At 60.4% G+C, this 15,613-nt stretch overlaps 1 protein-coding gene across 18 annotated transcripts in view; it reads left to right on the forward strand.

Annotated features, from left to right (window-relative positions):
• SCRIB (scribble planar cell polarity protein) overlaps positions 1–15,613 on the forward strand; it is a 31,900-nt gene that overhangs the window by 10,977 nt on the left and 5,310 nt on the right. For 4 of the 18 annotated variants that reach the window (XM_089518241.1, XM_089518249.1, XM_089518248.1 and 1 more), the window contains 26 exons: positions 1,117–1,206; positions 1,451–1,528; positions 2,490–2,804; positions 3,109–3,189; positions 4,051–4,311; positions 4,661–4,771; positions 5,072–5,248; positions 5,353–5,469; positions 6,319–6,507; positions 6,619–6,738; positions 6,892–7,011; positions 8,079–8,138; positions 8,266–8,358; positions 9,926–10,213; positions 11,058–11,126; positions 11,284–11,337; positions 11,738–11,779; positions 12,007–12,141; positions 12,348–12,464; positions 12,587–12,646; positions 12,728–12,890; positions 14,055–14,241; positions 14,547–14,654; positions 14,766–14,957; positions 15,184–15,323; positions 15,450–15,487. In XM_089518241.1, coding sequence (XP_089374367.1) covers positions 1,117–1,206; positions 1,451–1,528; positions 2,490–2,804; positions 3,109–3,189; positions 4,051–4,311; positions 4,661–4,771; positions 5,072–5,248; positions 5,353–5,469; positions 6,319–6,507; positions 6,619–6,738; positions 6,892–7,011; positions 8,079–8,138; positions 8,266–8,358; positions 9,926–10,213; positions 11,058–11,126; positions 11,284–11,337; positions 11,738–11,779; positions 12,007–12,141; positions 12,348–12,464; positions 12,587–12,646; positions 12,728–12,890; positions 14,055–14,241; positions 14,547–14,654; positions 14,766–14,957; positions 15,184–15,323; positions 15,450–15,487 — 3,405 coding nt within the window. The remainder of the gene's footprint in view (positions 1–1,116; positions 1,207–1,450; positions 1,529–2,489; positions 2,805–3,108; positions 3,190–4,050; positions 4,312–4,660; positions 4,772–5,071; positions 5,249–5,352; positions 5,470–6,318; positions 6,508–6,618; positions 6,739–6,891; positions 7,012–8,078; positions 8,139–8,265; positions 8,359–9,925; positions 10,214–11,057; positions 11,127–11,283; positions 11,338–11,737; positions 11,780–12,006; positions 12,142–12,347; positions 12,465–12,586; positions 12,647–12,727; positions 12,891–14,054; positions 14,242–14,546; positions 14,655–14,765; positions 14,958–15,183; positions 15,324–15,449; positions 15,488–15,613) is intronic. The other 14 variants (XM_089518243.1, XM_089518244.1, XM_089518247.1 and 11 more) reach the window with 14 other exon arrangements.

Genomic DNA, 15,613 nt, shown 5'->3' on the forward strand with positions numbered 1-15,613 from the left:
GGGTCAGCGTTGGGCTCATTTGGGCCCACAACAGTTCTTTATCGCCTTCCTACCAGGCCCTGTTCTGACCCAGCACAGTCCATGCCGGGTTGGCAGGGGCAACCACAACCTGGACTGGGTCCCATCGCCATTCATGCTCATGGATTTCTGTGGGGAGCAGGGATGGAGGGTACCCACAGGTCTCAGGAAACCTGCAACACTCGCTCCCCCGGTCTGTCCCCTTGGGCTTTCCCCTTGCCATGCAGCACGAGAACCAGGAGCATACGTTCCATCTTTATAAATTGGGGAGCCCAGCCTCTACAGGCGCTGAGTTCTGTGGGCCCAGAGCCACTGTTTCAGGCCAGGGCAGGTGCCAACCGGTGGGCACACTGATCTCTGCATCCAGAGGTGCCTGTTCCCTGTCCTCTAGGCCACTTTGCTGTCACAAAGAGAGCTGCCATAAGAAGGACCAGGACAGGGTTGGGGGGCCCTCTGTCCTTTCAGCTGCCCATGCCAAGAGCAGCCCCTCCCCTGAGAGTCCCATCCCAGTTTGTGGGGTGAACAGACCTCCCTCTTAGGTTCAGCTCCTAGGGTCTCAGGCACCCTCCCTGCCATTATGGCTGCCCAGTTGGCAATGGGTGATGACAGCCCTCAGTTGGCCCCCCAGGTGGGAACGGTTGCTTCCTTCTGCCTGACTGGGCAGTCCGGGGGCCTCATTTCTTCCCAGCCTGGCCAACAAAGGTAACACCTCTAAGTGCCATCCCTGGGGGGTGGGGAAGCCCCACCTTGGTCACCACCCAACCAGGTCCTTGGGACAGGCAGGCGGGCAGTCGTCCACCTGGCACAACTCAGTATAGCCTTCCAGCCCTGGCCAGGCATGTTTCCCCATCAGTCCTGGGAGGCAAGAGGAGGGTGGCATGCTGAAAGGAAGGACACACATGCATACATGCCCTGATGTGGGAGGCCAGCTCTGGGGAGTCTGGCAAAGATAGTGCCCATCCCCTCCCTGCGGTCAAGTGTCCAGTCTGTTCCTGTGCAGGGGAAGGGTCACCCGGAAGGGGGCTGCTTTGGCACGTATGAGCTGTGGTTGCCTCTGCCAACAGCAACCCCTCATTCTCCTTCCTTCCTCCCTTCTAGCTGACACTGACCATCGTGCGCCAGACGGGGGGGCTGGGCATCAGCATCGCGGGGGGTAAAGGGTCCACCCCTTACAAGGGGGACGATGAGGTAATTAACGGCTGCCCTACCCATACCTCGGGAGCTCTGCTGGTGGGAAGGAGGTTGGGAAGTGGACTACCTCAGGGGGAGGACCCCGAAGCACTGGTGCAGCGGTAGTGAGGAGGCAAAGGGAAGGGTGCCCTGGAAGGGGACAAATCTCTCTGGTGGGAGCCATGAAGAGCCACCCATGGGGGAGCCTGCCTAGCATTGCCTGCTGCCTTCCTCCAGCATTTGTCTCTTTTTCCTCCTGCAGGGCATTTTCATTTCCCGTGTGTCTGAGGAGGGTCCAGCTGCACATGCGGGAGTGCGAGTTGGGGACAAGCTCTTGGAGGTGAGCCTGGGGGTCTTCCTTCCCATTCTGTCCCAACTCTGTTGATAGTTTGCTGCTTCTGTTGGTGCTGCTGTTGCTTAAAGGCCTTCTGTTGAGCCCATTTCTGTCCACTGCTCTGCCCGCCCTCTGCTCCTCTGAGTGCAGCCTGTAAAAGCTCAACTAGATGCAAAAAAAAGTTCTAAAAGTCGTTTTTGAGAGCAGAAAGTGTAGAACCAGTTTGGCGCACCACCCAGAGCCTCTTCCCCACAAATAGTCCCGAAAGTCCTGTCGGAAAGAAAAGGCCACAGAGGGAGGGCGAGTGGGGAGGGAAGTCCAGCACATGGAAGCAGCTTCCCATGAGGCCCCAACCTCCACCTTCTCACCAGGTGTACTACAGACAGGTGTAGGATGGAGAGGGTCTGTCTTGAAGATCTTGAGATGCAGATCCCCATAAGGGGGGCATGGGGTCCCAGGCGGCCCAGGAAGGAGCCCCAAAGGCTTTGTAGGTCAAAACCAGTGCTTTGGAGGTTGCCCTGAGGTGGACTGGCATCCTGGAGAAGCGGCTGCTGCTCCTGGAGTCAATGGAGGCTCCCAGAGACTCTCCAAGGGGAGCCCCACGTGGAGGGCATTGCAGTCATCCAGTGGCCGGCAGGCCAGGCATGTGTCACTGTGGGCAGGGCTGGTGCTGTAGAAAGGGAAAGGACTCTCACGCTGGTTTCCGCTGGTGGTTCCTGGGCTGTATGAAAGAGGGGTCCCATCTTGTGTACTAGTCCACCTGGGCTCAGAGGTGGGTAGTTGGAGGGAGGGAGGGAGGTGGCAGCTGGCGAGTGCTCCTGCGCAGCCCTCAAACAGTCTTGGCCTTGGTGCATGTGTTGCGGGAGGCAAGACCAATCCCATATTGGACAGACAAGGGGTGAGCACAGAAATGCCCGGGGGAGTTCTTTCCTCACACCTTTGATGCTCTTCTCTGCTCCCCATCCAGGTGAATGGTGTGTCACTGCATTGTGCCGAGCACCACGTGGCGGTGGAGGCCCTGCGGGGGTCTGGCAGCACCATCTCCATGATTGTTCTGCGGGAGCGGATGGTGGAGCCCGAGAACGCCATCACAGTGACCCCACTGCGCCCCGAGGACGACTACAGCCCCCGGGAGCGACGAGGGGGCCTGCACTTCCCAGGGAAGGTGGATGGCACTCCCCCCACGGAGCGACTCTCCACCTGCCTGATGCGCAACGAGCGTGGGCTGGGCTTCAGCATTGCCGGGGGCAAAGGGTCCACCCCCTACCGACCAGGGGACACGGTGAGGGGGGCATTGGCGTGGGTGTGGGGTGCCTTCCGCTCCCCATGGCAACCACTTGGGGGCTGGCATGGGGCAGGGGGGCTGGCTGGCTGGCTAGCTAGCTAGCTGGCAGTGAGGGTGACATGCGATCCTTTTGGCTGCCAGTGCTGCCCAGCAGAGGCCTATTTCTGGCTCAGTGCTGACGCGAGTCCCCTGTTTGGCCCTGGGTGGGGGGAAACAGAGGCTGCAAGGGGCACTTGTTCCGCTGCGTCTGGTTTGGGGAGGACGTTCTTGGAGGGGGCCCTGATCTGCCTCCTCTCCCCAGGGGATCTTTATCTCTCGGATAGCTGAGGGTGGCGCGGCCCATCGTGACGGTACCCTGCGTGTGGGCGACAGGGTCCTCTCGGTGAGTAAGGATTCAGGGGGTGTTTTTGACCAGCATCCCCCCCCCCCTGCAGCCTGGCTCCTCTGGGTGCCCAGATAAGGGGGTTCCTTTTGAGGAGGGGATATGGGGTCAGGAAGAGAGTGCTTTCTTCTTCTCTTTCTGGATTATTGCTGGGGGCCTCTGGGCTGTTTGTGGAGCACTGACTGTCTTCCAAAGTTTCTCCCCCTCCTCAACATCTTCCGACTGCACCTTCCAGCCTTCCCTTGTTGGCTCCCCGCCTGCAGCCAGGCAGCCCCCACAGCATTTCTCTCTGTGTGGGGGACTACTTCTCTGCCCAGCAGCCTTGGCGAGAGCATGTGGGGCTTCAGTGGGGTAAGCCCCGAGACGGCCTGGTCAGTGCTGGCTTCCATCTGTCTGTCCACCCCTGCCTACTTGCCCCCTTCCACTTTTTTCTCTCTCTCCTTTCTTGCTCCCCCACTTTTTAACTTCTCTGCTGGGTGAGGCAAATGCTCTTCCTCCTCTCCAGCCACTCTCAAATGGCGGCTTCTCCTTCCTCTTTTTGTTTTTAGCTGAGGCAGAGGTAGGGAGGGTGCTGGGTCCTGCCCAGGGCCATATGGATGGCCCCCTTCCTGCGCAGAGCCCCCATTTCGCTCCTCCTCTTCTGGGGCCAGCTTTGGGGAGGAAGGGGGACTTGGGGGGCTCTCCTTGCCTTGTGGGCCCCCCATGATGCCCATCTCTCCTGCTGCCACCCCAATTCGAATCCCCCCAAGGTCTTCAGGCAGCATCCAGGCTGGGGCGGCTGTCTGTGGCCTGGTCCTGGGAGTATGCCCCTCCCCCCTTCCTCCCCATCACCATTTTGATGCTGGTTTGGGGCTGTTTTAGATCAATGGGGTAGACATGACGGAAGCCAGGCATGACCAGGCTGTAGCGCTGCTTACTGCCGCCTCCCCCACCATTGCCCTGCTGGTCGAGAGAGAGGCTGTCGCCGCCCCGCCTGCCGAGGGGGACCCGGCTCCCCCAGGGCCACGTGCCCAGCAGGGGCCCTCTCCGCCACCCATCCATGGGGAGAGCCTACAAGAGGAGACACCCTTGCCGCTTGGCTGCCGCCTGCCCAGTGCCCTCGAGAGCCAGTACCCGGTGGAGGTAGGTGGGGGGGCAGGTGAGCATCAGGGGGAGTCCGGGGGGGGCGGTGGGAGGGGTGAGGTATATGGATCACATGGCAGAACCCTCTCTTGGGAGGGCTGTCTGCAACCCCTCGCTCCCCACCCCATGTACTGCAGGTGGCTGCTACTGTTTGGGGTAGGGAGGCCCCTGTTTCTGCCCTGGCTCCCCTTCCTGTAGAATCTGTGGCCCCCTCCCTCTGGGGTGGGGTGTTCAGGACACCTCCCTCTGCCTCCCCTTGGGCTGTCGGCTTTTGGGGCCGCCCTCCAGTGCTCTAGCCCTGTTAGCCCATCTCCCAGCTTACATCTCTCTGGTCCCCCTCCCCTTCCAGGAGGTGTGTCTGATCAAAGCTGGGGGGCCACTGGGACTCAGCATCGTGGGTGGGAGTGACCATTCCAGCCACCCTTTTGGCATCCAGGAGCCGGGGGTCTTCATTTCCAAGGTAAAGGCTGGGCAGGGGCAGGGTGGCCAGTGGAGGGCAGCCCCTTGGTGCAGTGGTAGGGTCTCTCTCTGCTGCTGCTTCTGCTGTCGTCCATCAGGGAGAGCACAGTGGGCAGAGGCAAGAAATGGGCTTCACTTATTCTTACGATTTAACACGGTTGCCCAGGTAGGAGTCACGTGAGGAATGGCTCTGTGTGGTTCTGCATCCACCGTGAACCCCCCATTCCCACCCCCTACCCAAGACCTCCCTTAGCAGCCAGTGTGCCCACCCCCCCACCCACATGTCCCTCTTGTCTCTCAGGTCATTCCCCGGGGACTGGCCTCCCAGAGTGGGCTACGCGTGGGGGACCGGATCCTGGAGGTGAATGGCGTCGACCTCCGCCATGCAGCCCACCAGGAGGCTGTCAATGCTCTCCTCTCCCCGACACAGGAGCTGAGGATGTTGGTCAGGAGGGACCCTCCGCCGCCTGGCATGGAGGTAGGTGGCAAGAGGGGCAGGGTGGGGCAGGGTGATCCACCCCTTTACATGGAGTGGAGTGGGGGTGGGCTTGCTTCCCTCCCCAACCTCCCCTCTTATTGCAGGAGATTTGCATTGAGAAGAGGCCGGGGGAGAAACTGGGCATCAGCATCCGAGGTGGTGCCAAGGGCCACGCAGGGAACCCCTTTGACCCCACAGACGAAGGCATCTTCATCTCTAAGGTAGATTTATGAAGAGTCCTAGTTGGGAGAGACCCCCAAGGGTCATCCAGTCCCATCCCTTCTGCCAGGCAGAACCAGGCAATCAAAGCACCTTGGGCACTGTGACAGGTGGATATCCAGCCTCTGCTTGAAAAAGTGAGGAGGATTATGGGGTGGGGGTCGGGGTACAATCATTCTTCCTCCTCGGTTAGGAACAGGCATCCCCAGCCTTGAGACTCTTTTCTAGAGATGGGGGGGGAAGTGGGTCCCTTGTCCACATCACAAAGCGTTTTGTGGAGGTGGGAGGGATGGTGGAAGTGGGGGCTCTTTTTCTTCCAGTTCCCACTCTCATGTTTCCCCCCAGAACTAAAAAGAAAGCTTTGCCTCATGGAGCATCTTTGCTTAGAAAAGGCAGAAGGTCACACAGACCACCCAAAAGAGAAGGGCACCAAGGCAGCCCCTCTGCCCCGTCAGTAAAGGCCTGCTGGACAGGAAGCCCTGGGGGTCTCCAGGAGAGTAAGGGGAGGCTCTGGGGCCCCACTTTCCCCGCACGGACTTCCTGGATTGTGGTGCCTTTGTGCGTCTGTGTACCTCCGGCCAAAGGTGGAGGGGCAGTGTGGTGCCCAGCTGTTCCTGGCCCTCAAGCTCAAAGTGACACAAGGCACGTCCTGCCCTACCACCTTGGGATGGGGGTCGCTCCCCTGGGCGTGTTCCACAGGAATGCTGCCGCTTTCCCATGGGGCTGAGCTTCAGGCTGACTCCAAGGACAAGATGTAGCCCCCCTCTTTGTTCTCCTGGGCTGATCGGTGCCCCCCCCCCCCCGCCACGGCTGCAGCTGTTCCTCCTCCTTCCCTCTCTTTTGCCGTGTAGGTCAGCTCCACAGGGGCGGCGGCACGTGATGGGCGCCTGAAAGTGGGCATGCGCATCCTGGAGGTAAACCACCAGAGCCTGCTAGGAATGACTCATACGGAAGCAGTCCAGATTCTTCGCAGCGTGGGTGATGCCCTCCTGGTGCTTGTGTGTGATGGGTTTGACGCCAAGGACGTGGCTGCCATTGAGGTGGGCAGCATGCCTAGCCAGTTGGCCCCTTTTGCCCATACTCTGGGGTGTTTGCCATGCACCCAGGTAGGGCCAGTAGCATGATTCACTGACCCCTCTACCCCTGCGCAGATGTCTCCGGGGATCATAGCCAACCCCTTCGCTGCTGGGATTGGGCGCAAGAACAGCCTGGAGAGCATCTCCTCCATCGACCGAGACCTCAGTCCAGAGGAGCTGGACATTCTCCAGAAGGTGAGTGGGGCAAGGTGGAGGAAAAGGGGTGCGCCCTCACCCCCTTCCTTCCTGGCCCCTTGGCCATTTCAGTCATGGGAAGGACTGCACTTCCCCCGGAGTGCCAGGCCGTTGTGGGCGCAGAGCTGCTGATGGCCCCTGCTTTGTCCCCAGGAGATGGAGATGATCAGGGAGACAAGCCAGTGGGAGAGGGAAGAGGCAGAGAAAGCGGTGAGGCTGCCTGCCCCCCTCCACCTGCCACTGCCGCTGCCACCCTCCCCTCCTTCCCCCCAGGTGAGGCAGGGGGCTGCTGGAGCATGATCTGGGGCTGAGGAGCTCCGCTTCTCCTCCCCACAGCCCTCCTGCCCTCCTGCGGCTGCTGCTGCTGCTGCCACCCCACTTGCTTCTCTGGTATCAGGGTTGGGAAAGGGCTGTGAGGGAGCTTGGCACTGGGAGGAGAGGGGCAGGGGGGGGCTGTAGGGCTGGTGAGTCCCCCATTGGCATCACAGGTGACCCAGCCCTTGTGAGAGAGTTTTAGAAAGCTGCCATCTCACGGGACCCCGCTTCTGCCTGGTAGCATAGATGGTTTCCCCAGTATTGGCATAACTGGAGGGGAATGGCGGGCAAACAGGAGCCCCCTTGAGCTTTGTACTTGGGTCCCCCCCCCCCCCGCACCAATGCCCCTCCAGACACCTGCCTTGGCTTTGATGGCTGGCCAAGGACTGCCCAAGTTTTTCTCCATCGGCCCTTTGACACACTCTCAACTCTGTTCCCTTCCCAGCTGCCCTTCAGTCTTAAGGCAAGTCTCATCAGAGTGCTTCTGCCACTCCTTACCTTTGATGTTGAGATTGTTTCTGGGGAGGGGTGCATCTTGGCCCCATGGGCAGGCCTACCAAGGCATTTTCTTAACAGCTCCCCCCCCCCAAACTCGGACAAAGTGGAGATCGGATCTTCCGTTCAGATGCTGCCCTCTTGGAATTAATTGGAGCAGAAGTGTGTCTCCTCTGTCCAAACTTCTCCCCCTCATGGCAAGACCCCCCCCAGTCCCTCACCTTCCCTGCTTCCTGTGCCTCTGCTTCTGGCCGCTTGCAACTGTGGATGCTGACCCACTGCGCTGTTGCCTTCCTCCTTGGCTCTCCGCTAGTTGGCAGAAGCGGCTGTAGGCATTGACCGTTGCTGGGGGGGGGAGACTTTGTCAAAGCTTCTGCCACTTTGTGCTCTTTGTTGTAGTGGGGGTCTTTTTCTTCCTTTCTCCACCCCTTCCCTTAGAAACGTGCCTGCTCCATGGGTGCGTTTCCCCTCGCATTCTGCTGCTGATCCTCTCACTCTCTCTTTTTTTGTGGGGTCTCCTCCTGGGGAAGGAGCGGATGCGCAAAGAGCGGGAGTCGGCCACCCACCTCCTGGTGGAAGAGACGGAAGAGGTGAGAGGCAGAGGGGACTGGAGGGCACAGAGAGGCGGCTGTGCTGGGTAGAGGAGGGACCCTGGAGTCTCGGAGGGGCCCCTGACCTGACCTCCATCTGCTCTCCTTCCTTCCTTCCTTCCTGCAGGAGGTGAGCAGGGAGCCTCTTCGCCTGGACTACCGCACACTGGCAGCTTTGCCCAACAGTGGTTTGCAGAAGAGCACCCGAGGTGTTGACAACGTAAGTAGCCAGAGGGTTGGCCAAAGGGGTGGGCTGGGGTTGCCTGGAGCCCCTGGGGGCCTTGCCGTGGGGTACGTCCCCCCTTCCCACCTTGGGCTTGCAGCTCAGAGAGCAAGGGGTCCTGGGATGCAGAGGGGGAAGGGAATTGGGGGGTGGGGGTCCTGGGCAAACAGCAGAGGACTAGCCTCACTCACCCACCGACCCACATCCTGCCACCCTCAAGGGAGGGGCTTTCTGCCACTTCTGAGGATGTTGGTAATCCTCAGCTTGGCTTGATGTTTCCCAGCCTTGCAGGACAGAGCAGGGGGGTGGGGGAGGAACAGACGGACAGAGAAATGGTAATGGTGACCCTGCTCCATGGGGGCTAGCTGAGAGGTCCCTCCATAGCACCATTCATTGGTAGTGCCAGCAGAGCAGGTTATTCAACAGGTGCTGCACTCTCCTTCTCTCATCTTGGGGGCAGAAGGGGCTGCTGACTTGCCTGGTCCCTTCTTTCGTCACAGGAGACGGGGAGGGAGGGGGAAGAGTTACTGGGCAACTCTGGGACCCTCCTCCCCCTCCTTGAAACCTAATCATGGCTCCTCTGCACCCCCACCCCAACACACGCAAGCAGTGGGATGCCAGAGCTGCCCCAGCTGAGCTATTTTGGTCCCAGCTGGTGGGAGGGGAGGGGAGGGGGCTCCTTTTGTCCTCCAGGCAGCCTAGAGAGCAGCCAACTTGCTTGCCAGCCCCTCTTCCATGTGTGTGTCTCTCTGTGTGTGTCTGTGGGCATTTTCCCTTGGCACAGGTGAGACGGGGAGGTTGCAAGGGGGGCTGGGAGCAGGTGGGTTGGGGGCTGCTGCCTTGGGCTTTACTGAGAGGAGTAAGGTCATCAGACCCAGCCATGGGAAGGAGGGGGGGGGGGAAGCAGAAGGCGCCCCATGTTTTGGAGCACCATTGCTGGGAGGGGACAGGGGGGAGCTTTGAGGGGGGCCTTTGTGGTGGGGGGTGTTGGATGGAGTGGCAGCGGGCCTCCCCTTTGCCAGGATGGTCACAAGCGGCTGGGGGTGGCACAGGGAGGGGCATGGGGAGATCACTGGGGGTCTGCAACCACTGTGGTGGTCCCAGCCACCCTCACCTTCATGATTGCCCTCCCACCGCGTCTTGTGAAAGGGGCCACTTGGGGCATTTCCTGGAGGGGTTGCCCCCTGCCTCACAGCCTAGGCTGTTGGAGGCCTTTCCCTCTCCAGAGGAGGGTCTAACCTGGGTCTGACGCGAGACTTCCACAGCTGGACGCTCTTTCCCTGAAGGTCTGTGTCTGTAGGTGTGACGCGCGTGCTATTGTCAGGGGTTGGCTGGCATTTAGGGGTTTCCATGGCGTTGTTCAGTCCATTCACATAGTAGCCCACAGTCCAAGTGGCCATAGGAAGTCCAGCAATGCAACTCTACCTTTGGGGTCCCTCCCTCATCCAGGATGGTGCCTGTTGCCCCATAGCGCCCTTGAGGTTCAGGGGAGCATAGGTCCTCCAGCCTTGGGGGTCCCAAAGTGTCCCCCTCTGATGCCCCCTTCCCATCTCTCTCCCACCAGCTCCACCCTCGTGAAATGGAGAGGGACATGCAGGCCTGGCCTCTGCCACTGACCCCTCTTTCAGACGGGGGCCAGAACAGCATCCTTGGGGTGGCAGCCACAGAGGCTGGCGGGGCCATGAAGGAGGAGAAGGAAGAGAAGGAGCACCAGGCCTTGGTGGACTCCCAGCCCATCCCCTTCAGTGCCAACCCTTTTGTGCTGGCCAATCGGCAGGGTGGGCCGTGCCTGGGGGGGGCTCCCCTCGGCTATGGAAAGGGGGGCGTTCTGAAGACCAGTCTCTACTCCAAGGCAAGGGGCTCGGGGGGGGGCAGTCAGCCTGCCATGTCTGCCGTGTGCACTCTGCCTGCCGTGTGGGACTGTTGCTCTCCCCCTCTGGCTCTGTGCCCTCCCCAATGCCCCTCTTTCAAGGGGACCCAGCCTTTCTTGGGTGGGTGGGTGGGTGGGCTGCGGCCAGGGCAATGCAGGGGGCTGCAGAGGAGGAGACCCTCAGCGGAGGGGGATGTCCACAGAGCCTGCTTGCTTGCTGGCCTTTTTATCTTGAGATGTATTGAAGACCCCATCTGCCCCCTCCCCTCCCCTCCCCTCCCCTCCCCTCCTGGCGTGGCTTTGAGCTGAGGAGTCCTGCTGCATGAGTTTGGTTTTGGGTTTGTGGTTTCCCACCTTCCCCCTTTAACTGTCTCTGTGTGTGTGTGAGTGTGTGTGTGTGTGCATATCAATTGTTCTATTAACCCATTTTGTAAAAGCATTACATGCCAGTTCTTAGACCCAAATAGTACCTATAAGGAAAGAAAATTTCAGCAAAAAAAGAGCTCTCCCTTGACCTGAGGGCAAAGCCACTAAGGCAGAGCGGAAACCTCCCTGTTTAGGAGGCACTGAAGGCATGGCAGGAAGGAAAAGATAGAATTCGGGGCAGGCAGGGCAGTGGACCCTTGGAGCCTCCTCCTGGCTGTCCTGCCCTGTCCTGTCCGAGAAGCTGTGGGTCTGGCTGGGTCCCACCTTGGCCCTCCCTGGTTGTAGGAGGGTCTCATGGGGGTCCCATCAGAGCCCCCAGAGCAGAACACAATGGTACAGGAGGGGCATTGGGGCCTGGTGTGGGTGAGGGATTTCATCGGCTGCCTTCTTGGTCTTTCAGGCAGTGGCACCCGGGGAGGCCGGAGCTCGGAGGGACTCGCCCACAACTACCAGCAGCCGCAGCCAGCAGGTAAAGGGGACTGAATGGTGAGGAGGGGGCAGCAGAGGGCACCTCTGGATCTGGAGTCTCTGCCTCTTCTACCCATCAGTCAGCCTCTCTGGTTCTCTCTGCTTCTTTCTTTCTCTCGTTCTCTCTCCCTCCCTAATCCTCTCTGGCCCCTCTCCAGCCACCTGGTGCTGCCCCACGGCCTGCCCACCTGGTGGGCAGAGAGACCCGCTTTGTAAGTGCTGCCTTGGTGTGCCGCACCCCCCGCCACGCTCTCCATCCCTCCCACCGGCTTCACTGCCTTGCAAGAGGGGGACTGGGTCCTGTGCTTCGATGTGGGGCATGGGGGGCATCCTTCTTCCCCTTCCCCAGGTGCTTGGCACTGCCAATGCTGCCTCCGCAAACCTCACCTCTCACGCTTCTGCTTCTGGATTTGGGCATCACTTCTAGTTTTAGGCTGGGGAGGAGTCTTTGGGGTTGATTTGTGGGTCAGATGGGGGGCAGGGGGATCTGGCAGCTGTGGGGGAGAATTAGTGGTGAGGGCAAAGGTCCAAAGAGCTGGAAGGGAAATTGTGGGGTGGGCGAAAGGGGCTGAGGATGGGTCCATTCCAATTTCCTCCTCTTCCTGATTTCAGGCCTCTGTCCATTTTGTCCCCACCCAGAGTGAGAGCAAGTCGGTAAGTCTGTTGGCGCCCTTTGACCCTGCAGCAGTGATCATCCTAGAGGTGGGTGGGTGGGCATCCCCTGCCCTGCCCTGCCCTGCCCTGCCCTGCCCTGCCCTGCCCTCTCTTGTTGTGTCTTTCCCTGGGAGTGAGTTTGGTGCAAGTGGGGGTTGCGGTGGAGCCAATGTGTCTGTTTGAATGACCACTCCCTCCCTCCGGTGGTCTCCTCGCACCCTCCTCAGACCAAGCCTGGGACAATCCAGCCGGTCTCCCGTGCGCGACTGGCCCCCACTCCAGTTTCACCAACGGCAGAAGGACGGGAGAGCGGCCCAAATCCCTTCCAGCAGCCAGAGGTGCGCTCCAGCGGCCACAACTCCGTGAGTCACTCTGGGCACACACACGGCCCCTGCAGGACCCCTCCCCAAAAGCCCGGGCAAGATGGGGCGAGGCTCGCCGGGGGGCACAGTGGGGCCCTGGGGCCCTGGGGCCCCCGCAAAGCAGCAGCAGGAGGGGAGCTTTCCTGGGAGGGCCCCCCAGCCTTGTGTTCTGACGTGGGATCCCCTTTCTTCCCCCCCCCCCCCAGCCTCAGTCTCCCCAGCCTCCGCTGTCACCAGATGAAACAATGCCAAGCGTCAGTGCCAAGCAGGCGTACAAGGCCTTTGCGGCCGTCCCTGTCCCTCACCTGTTCCTGGAGATGGAGGTGAGTGGGATGAGGGGTCATGAAGGGCAGGGGAAGGGGCTGGCTCTGGGTGGGGAGGATCAAGGGGGTCCCAGCCTCTCCAGCAGTCACCCCCATTTTTTCCTCCCTCCCTCCTTCCTCAGGAGCTGCCAGGCCAGAAAAGCATGGAGAAGGCTCAACTCGCCCCCTCTGAGGTAGGCCAGGTGAGTGGCCTACCTACCTGAGGGAGCAGGGCAGGGGTCAGCAGCGATACCCATTGGGCTCTTCTGCCTCTCCCCCCACAGGGTCTGTCACCAGGGCCCCCCCATAGTCCTGAGCAGAAGTCCTTCCGCGAAAGACAGAAGTACTTTGAAGTGGAGCTGAAGCAGCCCCTCCTGGCTGAGAAGCCCCCCAAGCGGGTCTCTCTGGTCGGGGAGGACGATTTGAAGAAGATGAAGGAGGAGGAAGGTGCGTAGCACATTACCCTCTGCTGCCAGGCTTGGTCTCTTCACTGGTCCCTTGGGGACGTGTCTTGGGGGGGGGTGCATGTGTATCTGTCTGAGCCCTCTTTCTGAGTCCCCTTTGCAGGCCCTTTTGTTTTCAGAGCCCTTTAGTGGTCCCGGGGGGGGGGGGGGAATAGTTGGGGCTTTGCCCCTGAAGGGGGGTCATGTGGAGAGCTGGGAGAACAAAGGGGAGGGTGGCCAGAGTGACCGAGGGCTGGGGGGCATTTGACTTAGGAGGAAACCGTGAAGGGCGGCAAGACCTGCATTCGGGGGGGGGGGGGGGAGGAGCGTAAGGCAGCTGTCTCCTCCCAACATAAAGCTGGAACTCGTGGCCCTTGGCTAGAGAATAATGGAGGAGGAGAAGCTTCCCCACTTGCAGAGCCGGAAGGAGAGGGCTTGCTGCCCCACGGACGGTGGAAAAGGGAGTGAGGATTGTGAAGTTGAAGGCTTTCATGGCCGGCATCCATAGATTTGTGTGGGGTTTTGGGGCTATGTGGCCATGTTCTGGAAGAGTTTATTCCTGACATTTTATCTACCTCTGTGGCTGACATCCTCAGAAGATGCAGGTGAAACGTGAAGAATAAATTCTTCTAGGGCATGGCCACATAGCCTGAAATACCTACAAAAAACTTTGGAGTGAGGATTGTTTGGGGGCACCACAGCGGCTGTGTGGGGCTGATGCCAGGATCAGAGGTGGGGATACCTCTGAACGCATGCCAGCTGCCACAGAGGGCAAAATGGCTGCCATTGCCTTTGCATCCCCTCCTGGCCCTTGTGGACCTTTACCCGCTGCAGAGGTTGGGGAGCATCCAGTTGGCCATTGGGGGCACATCCAGGCTCCCCTGCATTCCTCTGAGGAGACTGAGTGCTGCAGAGGGATGAGCCCCAGAGGCTTCCCTGGGGAGCAGTGGGTGGGGAGGTAGAGAAAGCCTCCCCAAAGCTGAGAGCATAAACTGCCTTGGTTCTCCTGGGAGCAAAAATGCCGGTGGGACGATGGGTTTGGTTACATCTGGCAGTGTGTGTGTGTGGGGGGGGGGGGGGGCGCTAACCAATGATTTTCCTTTTCTGGGAGGGCATGAGGAGCAGAGGGAGATGCCCAGTCTCATGGCCTCCTTTGCTGCTTGTCTAGCCCGGAAGCTGCAGCTAAAGCGAGCCCAAATGCTGGAGGAGGAGGAGGAAGAGGAGGAGGAGGAAGAGGAAGACGAGGGGGGGAGAAGGAGGCATGGACCCCCCAGCACAGCACCCCCCACCAGCATCTTCATTGAGGGGGTTGAGTACAAAGTGGAGAAGCTCTCCCAAACACCAGTGGTGTCTCGGTGAGTTCCCTGGGCTCAGCACCAACCTCACATTGCTGGCAGCCTAGCTGAGAGTCTCTTCTGAGGAAGGGGGCTTTTCCAGAAGGGAGGACCCCAGCCCCTTCTGTCTCCCCTCCCCCCCATGTGTGGGTTCCACAGGGGAGGGGGAGCTGTGAGCCCACTTTGCCCTGGGCCCCCCCAGGTGGTGGGCATCGCAGTCCCTTTCAAAGGACTCCAGCGCTTCTGGGTTCACAGAAGGGGGTTCTTCCAGAGTCCTGGTGGCCCCTTGGAGTGTGCCTGAGGGGGTCTCTCTCTGCCTCTTCCAGGTTCCCAGAGCCAGAGAGACACAACGGCTCCCAGAGAACCTCCCTGGAGGACGGTTGGAGGCCACAGCAGCTGCCGCTGCTCTCGTCCCCTGTGGCCCCAGTGGCTGGGTGAGGGTGCCAGGCTATGAAGAAAGGGGGGAAAGGGTGCCCTCTTGCCTAACCCCCCCCCCAAAGCAACTGCTCTGGGTTATTCTGACTCGTCCTTCCTTTCCCTGCAAGGCTGAGCCCCCCGTACCCGAGAGGGGGGGAGTCGGCAGCCCCAGTGAGGACAGCCAAGGCCGAGCGGCGGCACCAGGAGCGCCTCCGCATGCAGAGCCCAGAGCTGTTGCTCACTGCCCACGAGAAAGAGCTGTCCCCGGCTGAGCGGCGGGCCTTGGAGGCCGAGAAGAGGGCCATGTGGAGGGCAGCACGGTAGGGCCCCTCACCCCTCTTTCTCTCTTGTCTCTTTCTGCCTGGGGGCGGAAGAGGAATTAGAGGCAGGTTGGAGGGGGTGCCTTTGCCCCTGCACTGCCCTCCCAATTCACTCTGCCTTCACCCTTGGCATTTCAAATGCCTTCCCCCATACAGTGGCTATTGCGTCCACTGACCGCCCATGCTCACCTCACTTTCCCTTTCTCTTTCTGTTCTGGCTGGCCAGGATGAAGTCACTGGAGCAGGACGCCCTGAAGGCCCAGATGGTCATCGCAAAGTCCAAGGAAGGCCGGAAGAGGGGCACTCTAGAGCAGCTGGCGGAGTCGCCCTCACCTGCCCCCACCCCTTCACCAACACCCCCAGAGGGTACTTGTCGCCCATTGCTTTTTTTCCTGCAAAATGGACCTCAGTGGGTAAGGAAGGGAGGGGAAATGTGGCTTTGGCCTTCGCAAAGTCCTCATTGAGATCCTTCCTCAACTCTTCTTTTTGCAGAGTGCAGCTCCCGGATTGTTGCCTCACCTGGCAGACTGGTAGGAGTTGGGCCCACACCGCAGGCTATAATCCTGGGGAGATGGGGTCAGAGGGGAGGGGACCTTCCAGCCAGGGGCGCCTGTTCTTGAACCCCCCAGGGGATTTTGGGGTTCTCACTCTGCCCC

This window comes from Sceloporus occidentalis, unplaced genomic scaffold (genome assembly GCF_023333645.1).
Source record: "Sceloporus occidentalis isolate IW3139 unplaced genomic scaffold, rSceOcc1.0.p SCAF_3, whole genome shotgun sequence".
Taxonomy (NCBI): domain Eukaryota; kingdom Metazoa; phylum Chordata; class Lepidosauria; order Squamata; family Phrynosomatidae; genus Sceloporus; species Sceloporus occidentalis.